Below are 12500 nucleotides of genomic sequence, written 5' to 3'. Positions count from 1 at the left end.
ACACACGTTAGACCTGACTGGCAGAACCAGTACAGAATAGCTTTATAACATGCTAACTAAATGCAGGTAGGTCCTTTCCAATTTCTTTCTTCTGCTATGGGTCCCTAACTTCATTAATTTGGGGCTCTGTTTCAACTAACCCTACTGTCCAACTTTCTGCAGAACTCCACTTTAATGTTTTGAATAATTTTAATCATACAGCAAATGGCCAGCATGCAACAAAAAGCAATAACTTATTTTCATCATTATTTTAAGTGCAAGTGCTGCACACCCGCTACAACTTTCATGAACGTTTCTTGCAGTACATTTTTTTGCCATTTGATTCACCTCTGATTACTTCTTTAGTTAGGCTCCTGAGTCTTTTACTACAGTTTTACTACGGTCCATGGAACCTACCACTGGCTATAAAGTATATTCCTGCCAGTGATGTTCATTATGTTTCAAATGCAGTTGTCCACCTCAATTAGAAATAATTCAAAAATGCATCAATTTGAATAATGTAAATTTTCTAACTTAAATACTTCTTTCAGTTATGCATTTAGCATTGTCCACAAATTACATTAAGTAGTAGTGTGTTATTACTGCAGTACAGTAAACTAAAAAACAAAATATATGACAACCAGTTAACTGAAGCCACCAAGTATATGAAGTGATCTTTTTTTGAGAGAGTGAGTCATATTTTATCTGTACAATCTGAAGTGAAGTGTATGAGTTTAGAAAGCATTATTTAATGGGAAGAAGTGAACAGATCAATAATTTACAGTTTTTCCTGAGCGTATCCCTCTGTGGTACTTACTTATGATTCACCAGACCGAACTCAGGCAGTTCAACAAAGCAAACACTGGCAAACTATGAATAACCCTACAAGGAGTGAATCAAAAGTCTTTGCGAGAATGAATCACCATACAGTTATGCAGTGTTCATGATAATGCATCTGGTATGTCACGACTGCCATTTACTAATTCTCCTGTAAATGGAGGTGTGCTCAGAAATATATCCTGTTAAATGTTTTGTAAAATTATTCTCAATAATATTAAATAAGGCCCAGTAAATGTTTTACTGAATTATTCTGAATAAAAGCTGCCTCATAGCACTTGCTCTCTGGTTTGGTATTAGGCATCAGACTGGTTTGCCTTCCGTGTACAGTGTTTGTGCCCTCCTTAAGACCACGTGCATTTTGGGAGGTTATTCCACTTTCCTTCTGCATACCAAGGGCACATAGGAAGGTCAGTTAGTGGCTTTTTAAACTTTGTGTGTGTGTGTGTGTGTGTGTATGTGTGTGTGTGTGTGTGTGTGTATTTATGTGTCTGTGTTTAATGTCCCATACAGAAAATGTGTTCTCTATTTTACACCAGCTGCTCGCTGGTACAGGTCCTGGCTCCTCTGCCACCCTGAACAGGATAAATGTAGCACTGGAAAATGACTATATGAATAAATGAAATAAGGGTGTAAACTAGGGCTGGGCAAAAGGAGTAAAATGTCAGACGGCATGATTGGTGGGTATGAGAGTGCAGTACAGCTATTCATGACTGACAGTACTGTATTTATGATTACAGTTGAAGCTGTGAGAGTGTGTGTGCATGTGTGTGTGTGTGTGTGAATTACATCCAGCAAACTGCTTTTTACATAATTAGGATGCAGCTTGCTACAGTTTCACAGCAGACATTCCTTTTTTGGGAGGGGTCTTCAACTTGGGAAGACACACACTTATTTTATTTATTTATTTTTTTCTTATTTATTTATTTTATTTATTTACTCATTCATTCACTTTCTCAACTTGGAGTTCAGGGGGTGTCAGTTCATGGATTTGCTTAAGGGCACTTGATGATCTAGCTACAACTTCTGGAAAGAAAGCATAAAAGGAGATAACTTTAAAATGTAATGTCCTAATTTACACCATGTAAGTGATACAAAACTATCATCTTAAAAACAACCCAGTTCTTCTGATTTTTTGATGAACACAGGCTATAAAAATAAATACATGAGGGCAACAAAGCACACCATAAATGTATCTTCACCTGAACCAGTATACCAGCCCTTATCTAGGTGGGAGCAGGATACCACTTGCTTTCTCGGCTTTGTATTAGAAATGTACCCTGCAGGATGTGCACTAGCAAGTCCCACCCACCATCTAACAATCGAAAGTAAAGTAATATTCATACTGATGATGGCATGAATATTCATTATCTAGTCGGACTTTGCCCTTTTCCTCAAGGTACTGTGATCTTGGAGTCTCTCTGTCTTTTCGGCTTTTCCCGGTTAGGGGTCGCCACAGCGGAACTCCGGTCCACTAATGATTGGCAGTAGATTTTTTTATGGTGCCGAGTTGCCAGCCCGACACCCAACCTTCAGCGAAGGCACGCCCATTCACGCATGTCTTTCGGAGGCCACTCGACCACAGTGGAGAAAATGCAGACTCCACACACAAGGCACTCCAGCCAAGAATCGAACAGGAGAACCTCTTGCTGTGAGGCAACAACGGTACCGCTGTACCACTGCAGTTTTTTCGGAGTAGGTATATTTAATTTGCGGGGGTGTGCAGCCCTGCAAAAATGAAGGGAAAAAAATACTTGCACACTGTAATCTGCATGGTTGTCAATCATACTTTTCCATATACGACATGCCCGTTTCACCTGTCAGTCACTGAAGCTAAGCCCACTGCTGTGCAGACGGCCTGCGAGGTACTTTTCTAATTCAATACTGGTTACTCGAAAAAGATACTCAACATGCTGGGATGCCAGAACCTACTTCAGAAATCAGGTGTTTTAGGAAAATTCCAACTCCTAGACCTTCAGTTAAGCAAGTGATTTAGCACCATGGCAAGCACACCCATTTGGCACCTTCCTTGCTATCAATAAGCAGACAATGGCTAAATGTAGCCTATAAACTGTCAAACTTTTTTAAGAGCAGCCTGACAGATTGCTATCAATTACAAAGTGTTTAAAAGATGACAGTTTGTTACAGATTTTACATGATTGTCAATTGACAGTCTTAAGCTGGCACATTTCTTATTTAAACATTTGGTACCCATCTTACAAATTGCTGCCAGAGGATTGTACTAGTCTCACTCCACTCTTGCAACAACAAGTGCATGCCAGCACATCATCGCCTCCACTTGCTGTTTACAACTAGACCACCCTGAAAGGTGGCACATATTCCCTGCTTACTGGAGCGATTAGGTGTATCCATCCAAACCCTCAGATTTGAGCAAAGCATGAAATGATAAAAGACAATAAAACTGTATACAACAGTAAAATACAATTTACAGACCAGAGAAAAAAGGAAACCCTTTTCAGTAGTAAGCTTTCAGTAAAAATGATCTCTGCAATATAAGCATCAGGAACCAATGATTTATACACTCAAATCCTGAGCCGGGGACTTTTTTTATTACAGAGTCAGTGCTCAGATCCTGGGACTTATTTATTACAGAGTCAGTGCTCAGAGCCTGGGATGCATTTATCACAGAGTCAGTGCTCAGAGCCTGGCACATATTTATTACAGAGTCAGTGCTCAGAGCCTGGGACTTATTTATTACAGACACAGTACTCAGAGCCTGGGACTTATTTATTACAGGCACAGTACTCAGAGCCTAGGACTTATTTATTACAGAGTCAGTGCTCAGAGCCCGGGACTTATTTATTACAGAGTCAGAGTCAGTGCTCAGAGCCTGGGACTTATTTATTATGGAGTCAGTGCTCAGAGCCTGGGACTTATTTATTATGGAGTCAGTGCTCAGAGCCTGGGACTTATTTATCACAGAGGTAGTGCTCAGAGCCTGGAGCCTGGGACTTATTTATTACAGAATCAGTGCATCTTAATTACAAACTTGTGACTGAAGTCAGGTGTTTTATCCATAACTATGGAAAAAGTACAGTTTTGTACCTACCCAATATATACAAAGGTACCAGAATATAATCTCACCTACACTTTCATTCTTTCTGCATGCTGCAGTGCAGTCCTAATGAATTGTAGAGCAAGCACAGAGGAGGGAGTACATGGCAATCAAGAAGCAGGGAGCGATAACAATGCCTTGCAAAATAGCAATGGCAAAACCAGTCCTCAGCACTGACTTCTTCAGAAACGAAACTGCGCAAACGCAAACCTGCAAATGCAAAATCTTCGCAAAAAAAGACTGAGGCAAAAACGTCGGGTCATGCGCATTAGCAATCTGACGCCCTGACGCCAGTAGTCTATGCCGCGGACCGGCGCCAGCCATATACTTGGGTATTCGGGCCGACTGGACAGGACGGATCACCCAATAGTTAGGACTGCAGCAATGTGGAATGAAGAACATCAGTAAACATTCTACCACTTCATAAACTCAGCCCCAAGGATAAGGCTGAGTTCCACAAACCATAGTCACCTCTTTATTATCCAAACTTCTGAAAAAAGCATAGGGATGCAGGTCAAAAGCTACAAAAAGTTCATGGTATGCTTAATGACAGACAGTATGGTTCAAGGACTCGGCATCTGTACAACCGCATAATCCCTAAAAAAAAAACACAATTAACAGAGGCACCGATATCATCCAGGACCTCACAAAAACACCTGAAAATTTCAGAGGACAGATGGCTGAAGTTATATCAATGTATGATGACTTTGAAAACATCACACCGCTACCATTTTCACCAGTGGAGTTCAGGTTTGTAGACTTCCAGAATATCATTAATGGGGAAAAGCCTAAACTTATCTATATCAACAGAGGCACGCTGTATACCAAGATATTACTCTATATGTAAAGTGCAATATACTAGCTTTTATGCCTCCCACAAAATATCACTACAGGTGAAGAGGTGTCCATCTCTGCTTTTCAGCAAGCTGAAATGGCAGGATGAGGGGTAACAGATTACACAGGGAATGATCTGGGTTTGAAACAAGACTGGTTACTAGTATGGCTGGCACAGGGAACGTATGAAGCAGATGACAACATGCTCTCCGTTCTTAAGGTGGGGGAGGGGAACTGTAATAACAAGTATGTCTCCTAGGAAAACCTCATGCCAGTAAAATTAGAAGCTGATTTAGCTGTGTTACAACAGTGCTTCTTTTGCTGATGTACTCCTTTAGTCCTGTCTGTGGCAGGGATGGTTTGAAAATGCTACTTTATAGCAACAATTCACCTTTCAATTAACATGTCCTATAGCATTCATATTCACAGTGCAACACATCAAACACCTCACCTGATTGTCATAATATAGATGGTTCCTGTTTAGGCTTCTCACAATAGGTGAGTCAATGTGTGTGTGTGTGTGTGTGTGTGTGTGTGTGTGTGTGTGTGTGTGTGTGTGTGTGTCAGAAGCTGTACATTACTCCAATTCTGTATCTGTACAAAACTACTGTAAATATGCTCAAATCCCCTTTATTATAAGAAAAAAAAAGATATTCCAGACACACCAAGTCAGCACTGCATCTGCATTAAAAATTGTCCTACATCATTACTGGACCACTGCTGGATATCAGCAGTTCTTGTCTCTTATGAAGTTTATTTATTTTTTTGTTAACCTTATGGCATTTTACATTTTAGAATAATGTTATACTGTGGACTGTAACTTGAAATATTTTTTGCCCAGGTCACGGCTGAAAAAGATTCTCAGATCTACCCACTTGTCCAAATAAATAAATACAAACAACAAAACGTCCTCATAGTACAGTAAGCTGTGCAAAACAATCCTGGAGGCAACCACGTAAAATGTACCTTTTATCAATACAACAAAACACAACGGTCAAGTGCTTTCGTCCTGTAACTTCAGGACTTATTTATTTATTTATTTATTTATTTATTTTACATTTGTTGACCGGGCTAGTCTAACTGGATACATGTCCATTTTCAGTAGAGGCCCGAGGAGAAAAGCTCCAGAAAAACATTTATACAAAATAAAGATTAATATTGGAAATTACATTAGCAATTTTAAACATTGAAAAACAGAGTATGGAGGGAAAAAAAATATTAAAATTCTATGCAAACCTTTGTAAACAGGAGAGAAATAGGAATGTTGAAGAGGAAGTAGGTAGAAGAGAGGAGAAGTCCTAGAGCAAGGAAATGAGATCAGTAATCTACATTAGTGGGGTAAAGGGTCAAAGTGGACCCTAGGGAGTAGGAAGATAGAAGTGAAGGAGGAGGCAGTTAGTCAGGGTTTGTGCAGGGGCATATCCAGTGAGATTTTAGGTGAAGTTTGAGTCTTAGTTTAAAGAGAGAAAGGGATGGTATTTGAGTTAGGTCTATTGGTAGGAGGTTCCATTGTTTACCAACAGTATTTGAGAAAATGCTATCACCTGACAAGTTATTAGACTTCATAGTACAGACAAGTAATCTAGCAGAGGAACGAAGTGAAGTTAGATTTGTGTATGGGGTGATAAGGTTAGTGAGAATCGGAGTATTTTTAGGTTGATAAAAGATTTTATGAGCAATGATGAGTTGAGAAAATGTTAGTAAGTTAGGTAATTCAAGCCAGTTGAGTTGCTTAAGATTAAGACAATGGTGTGTTTTGTATGGGTTGCTGGTAGCAAACCTGGCGATATTGTTATAGGCATGAGAAATTTTTTGGAGGTTAGTTCTTTTTAAACTTCTTCAGAACGAGAATGAGAGATGAGATATTAGGAACAACACCCCTTCCCTTTGACACTAATTAAAATAACCACACTGTCTATACATTATACACCCCAATCCTCAACATATGCTCAGTGCACACAAGCATACACAAGCATGCACACACAGCACTACACTCCTATTCTGTTACAATAACATAATACTCACTCCCATGTCTGCTAATCTTGTTTTAATTAGCATCTAAAGCCAGGGAATTCTGACTTATGGGGCAGTATATGATTAATCAGCATGATGGGACAGAGAAACAAGTGCAAAATAGTTTGAGAAGTGGGAGGGGTACAAAGAAAATACAACTTTGAGGACAGTGGACTTGGGGAAAGAGTATTTATGCCCGAATTCTACCTCTTTATAGGTTAATATACAACTTGTGTGTGCTCGTTGTTAGAGTCATGCTGGAGCCTTTCCTTGAACTTACTAGTCACAAGACAAAACCAATCCTAGGTAGGATGCATCTATAGCAGGACACGCACAAACCTACTGGTAACTCAGAGGGTTACCAATTCATGTACAGCATGTATCTTTGGGATGTCCAAGGATATATATAAGTGCTCCTGATCCTCAGCCACTATAATGCTCAACAAACTAAACAGAGCCACTGGCAATACAGAACATTAACATCCAGTGCAAGAGCTCATTACCACATCTGGTAAGTTAAACAGAGCCACTGGCAATACAGAACATTAGCATCCAGTGCAAGAGCTCATTACCACATCTGGTAAGTTAAACACAGCCACTGGCAATACAGAACAAGAGCATCCAGTGCAGCAGTCCATCTCCACATCTGGTCCTAACAAACACTGGTACAGTATGAAGCGCATTTACTGGAGTAAAGCAACGCAGGACAAATCAACAGTGGCAATAATTTTATCATCAGATTAATTCACTTACTTAAATGTTTATCTTGTCCTAAGTTGATCACATCTCTGCCTGCATTTCTATACTTCATATACATTATATTAAGTCTGGATCAGTTATGGACGCAGGACAAAATCCATTGCAGTGGACTTCCAAAATTCATGATTCTCCTACTGTCAGAAATGCACAAGACACAACCATAACAGAAATTAAAATGAAGAACGACAAATCAAGAATGGTGTACTATCTAACAAGCGTTATCCGAAGATTATACCCAAAGCTCTCTTGCAGGTAAGGAATCCAAATCCTGGTCTGACTGTAAATCAGATGAGCAATATTTGTGTATTCATAACAAACAAGTTCAACAAAAAAACAAGACTGGGCACCTAATGATAGCACTGGGGATGTTCAGATATTGTTGACAGGAAGACATTTGAAAACCAAAGCTCTTACCATATCATCCAGAAAAATGACAAGCAAACCCACTGAAAACAAGGCAATTTATGTTGGAGTTTGGTTTCCTACTGTCTCAGCATCATTACTTTCCTGACTTTACCTTCAAATCAAATAAAATATCATGAGCAACTCAAACATAATGTGTATTACTGAGCCTCTCTTTGGAAATAGCATACTTATGTAGTGAAGAAAGGGTAGCATATGATTCTTTTATGTAACTGGTTACAAGTTTTTAACACTGACGTCTTAACCTTCCTCGTACTTCATGTTGTTTCAACAGTCCATTTTAAACTGTGACTTTATTTTGAGCCTTTAGGCTTTTATTCCTGTGCAGAACCTTTAGACAAGGGATAGACTTCATTCCGTCTTCTCTGTCCTGAAATCCTTCGTACTTCTCACTGTCTTTTATAGCACTCTCATTTGTAAACAACTTACACTTTATATTTTTTAGATTTGTAGACTTGGAGTCATTCTGACAATTCTTATAACAATATAGCAACAATCCACCCCCAGTATAGTGGAATTTACTTGTGCCTAAGAAGGTTTGGTCACAATGGTATAGTTCCATTACAAGTTAGCAGTACAATACAGGTGCACATGTAGTCAAAAGCACAGCAAAGAAAAACCTGATGTGCCAATACACACATTTATACATTTCTAAGGACCTGAATGAGTAAAGTACAGAATGGTTTCAGTAACCTGTCAGCAGCTATTTAAGTACACTGGAATTACACTTAACAAGAGTTAATTAGTACATTAACATCGTCCTTTAGTTATTGTTATAAGCTTTTTGCCACCATACCTGGCAACCATCAAGCCAATCCCAATTGGATACAGCTGATTGATAACTCTCCACTGCAGATTTCACCTAGTGGCAAGAAGAGAGTTGTCTGGGCGAAGATCATCGATCAGCTAGCCCTGAGAGTACCTTGTGCCTCTGGCCACTTCCTCAGTATTACACTCTGCTGAGGACAAGTGCTGCTGTCCCAGCCTAGATTAACAGTACTACCTGGAAATGACCCATACTAACATGTTGCTAGACCATATCCCACCCAGGAAAGTTTGTCTTATTAACCCAGATCAAAGACAAAAGGAGATCTTATCTAACATGTCCCCAGGTTACACCTTCCAGTCCAGGTAAGCCCAGCCCCATTTTATTTCTTTTTTTTTTTACCACTGAAGAACACCAAAGAAGCTTTCTGTGTTGACCATACTTTAAGCTGTCAGCATCTAGCTGATGCATGACTTGTAAGATCTCTTAAAGCAGCATGCAAGTTTTGCTAGTGGAAAAAAAGTTGCATATAATTACATTGTTTAGCTTTTTAAACTACAAAGTAGATGTTTCACATATTCACATGTACAACTAAAACTCTGATATAAATACTAATGCAGCAATAGAAAATGCATTTCATAAAGTGTTAGCAAAAAGCTGCACTTACCAAGTCAGGAGGGGGTGGAGGCTGGCAGGAAGAGGGCACCTGAAATGAACAAAAGCATCCGGTGTTTATAAACATTTAAAAAAAAAAAATTCTGGCACATAGAGCAAACAGATTAACACCGTTACAACAAATGACAACTACATTAGTGGGCATTTCACACTCAAGTTCTGTAAAGTTGTTTACAAACTCTTCTTCTTCTTCTTTCGGCTTTTCCCGGTTAGGGGTCGCCACAGCGGATTACCTGTCCGCTCATGATTGGCAGTAGAGTTTTTACGGTGTCGAGTTGCCAGCCCGGCGCCCAACCTTCCACAGAAGGCACACACACACAAACTCACACCTAGGGCCAATTTAGAGTATCCAATCCACCTACAGCATGTCTTTGGGATGTGGGAGGAAACCGGAGCACCCGGAGGAAACCCACGCGACCACAGGGAGGACATGCAAACTCCACACAGAAGGCACCCCAGCTGAGGATCGAACCGGAGAACCTCTTGCTGTGAGGCAGCAATGCTAACCACCGTGGCCGCCCTGCAAATTTTATACACCACACCTCTTACCAACTATCTGACACATTCACCTTTATTTTAATACTGCTACCAACTACTGTATGAAATATTAAGTAATATTAACTTTGGAAGACACAGATGTCACAACGATTAAGATCTTTACTGCACAAGCATAAAGTACAAGATCTGATTTGACCTCTGGTCAATGCCTGTGGGGAGTTTGCATGTTATTTTCATGTCTCTGTGGGGCTTCTTCCACTTCTCCAAAACTGTACTTTTCCTGCTCAAACTCACCCAAAGCTGAATGTATTCATGGGCAGCAGTACAGATTCTATGTGGTACCAATTGGGGGAGGGGGCAGTCATGTAGACCAACTGCTTTTGGAGCCAGCAAGAGACACAGCTGACTCAATCAGTATATTATGCCGAAAACGCAAGCTTGTACCTCATCCCAGATAGCTGTTCAACTGAACAGCACAAAAAAGTCACTGTAATAACCCAATGGTTGCAATGTAGCCATTGGATTATTACAGTTGAATTCACCCCCCCCAGCTAGCTCTTTCATTGGAAAAAAAAAAAAGTCACTGCAATACCGGATCAGATCACTACATGTACATCCACGCTCACCCCAGCTAATTTTTCCACTGAAGTGGAAAAAAACTTTCACTGTAACACTGTAATAACCTACTACAATGTAAAGATTGGGTCCTTACAATGGGAAGTTTTTTTTTTGTTTTGTGCCAATCCCATTGTCCCAACACACTGTGCCCTACTTATGCTTCTGGCATCAGCTATTCCATTCAGTGTTTGAACACAGATCACAGACTATGCACTGTGTCAGTGTTAGCTGCTGCTCAACATTGCCAAAAAAAAAAAAAAATTTGGTCTAGGTGATTTTGTCGTATTCACTAATGCCAGTAAAAATAGGCTTGTGTACATGCCAGTGATAAGTGGGTTACGAATCTGACCTTCTCTGGTCTATGCCAGAGGTCCATGCTATTGGTTGGAAGAATCTATATGCCTCTGACTAGTGCGCGCCCACTATAAAGCCCAGTAGCCCTGGGGCAATAAGCTACTGACGGGTCAGTGTCCAGTTACCCAGTCTGTGTTACTTGAGACAGCTGTGCTGACTGAAAGGCAGACATAAAACCCAATCAATCTGCCAAACATGAACTAAGGTAAGAGGTCGGTGATAGCTCACTCATCCAAAGGAAACCATGGAGATCCCAGTCTGCTGCTCCACCACCAGCAGGTGGACCAGCCAGTGAAAAGGGGAAGCCCAGGTGACTTGAGCTTCGTACTAACAAAGTAGTAACATTAGCCCTCATTAGGATTCATATGGATGCAACACCAACCAAGCATCAATCATTCCTAATAGTGATATAGCGGATATATTAATACTTAATATAAATATAAGAAGCATAAACAACAAAATCCACGAACACCGTGCCAGCATCTCTCTATACTCAGCAGATATCACACTACATGGCTAAATTCCAAAACCAACAGTAATGAAATACTTTCACCAGGCTACAACATTATACGCAATGACAGAAAAAACAAAAGGGGTGGTGGTGTTGCCTTACTCTTTAAACACCACCTCTCCATAGAAACACTAGATGTCACAACCTTAGAAATTAAAAATACAGAAATATTTGCCAAATTCAACATCATGTGCGATAAACACATCTATATAACTGGTCTCTACTTGCCTCCAGGTGATAATATCCCAAAGCTAGAAAACATTCCACTTTGTTGTAGTAATAACTTACCCCAAGAGAGACTCATAATGGGTGATCTCCATATAGATTGGACAGACTGCAATTCTGTAAACCCCAAAAACTGTATCAACCTATATGGCTTCACACAACTAATTCAATCACCCACCTGAATTAATAAATCCACCAACGAGAACTCCACATTAGACTGGATACTAACAAACAGACCAACCCTTTATCCCCACTCAGGTTGTCTGCCAGACAGCCTCAGTGGCCACCATCCCACTTATTCAATCAGGAAAAGAACAAACCCAATTAAACAAGCTATACTACTTACAAATACGAAATAAAAAGTAACTCAACCCCAACAAACTTGTAGAAATACTTAAAAGCTGCAATTGGACACCATTAAAACATCTTCCACTACCTGAAGCCATTAATTACTTTAACACTACCTTACACTTCATCCTAAACTCTTAAGCACCCATTAGATATGTACGTGTTAAGTCTAACTACGCCCCTTGGCTAAAAAGAGAAACACTGAACCTTCTAAGACTTACAGATAAGGCTTGGTCTACCTGGAGATCAGACCAACCCTCATGACAAGCTTATCAAGAACTTAGAAACAAAGCCAAAAAACAAATTAAAATAGATAAAGTAAACTACTACACCGAAATTCAAACCAGGCACCATAAAAAAATCCACAAAAGTTCTGGTCCACTATAAACAATATCCTATTACCTGGGAAAATAGGAACACCCCCTCCCACCACTACCAACAACATAGACAATATTGCAACTCAATTTAACAAGTATTTTACAGAAACCATACTAGAACTATCCAAAACTCAAACTCCTTCAACAAACACATCCCCAGCCCCCACAACAAACATCACACCACTAATCTCTCTCCAACCAGTAGCA

The 12500-nt window shown here is 39.9% G+C and overlaps 1 protein-coding gene across 4 annotated transcripts in view; it reads right to left on the bottom strand.

Moving 5' to 3' along the window:
* Nucleotides 1-12500, bottom strand: part of TNS2 (tensin 2) — a 1145004-nt gene that overhangs the window by 457963 nt on the left and 674541 nt on the right. For all 4 annotated transcript variants that reach the window (XM_044083852.1, XM_044083850.1, XM_044083851.1 and 1 more), the window contains one exon: nt 9355-9393. In XM_044083852.1, the coding sequence (XP_043939787.1) occupies nt 9355-9393 (39 nt within the window). The remainder of the gene's footprint in view (nt 1-9354; nt 9394-12500) is intronic.

This window comes from Protopterus annectens, chromosome 9.part0, assembly GCF_019279795.1.
Source record: "Protopterus annectens isolate FY-2018-M chromosome 9.part0, PAN1.0, whole genome shotgun sequence".
Lineage (NCBI taxonomy): Eukaryota > Metazoa > Chordata > Ceratodontiformes > Protopteridae > Protopterus > Protopterus annectens.
This window is presented reverse-complemented; position numbering and strand designations above follow the sequence as displayed.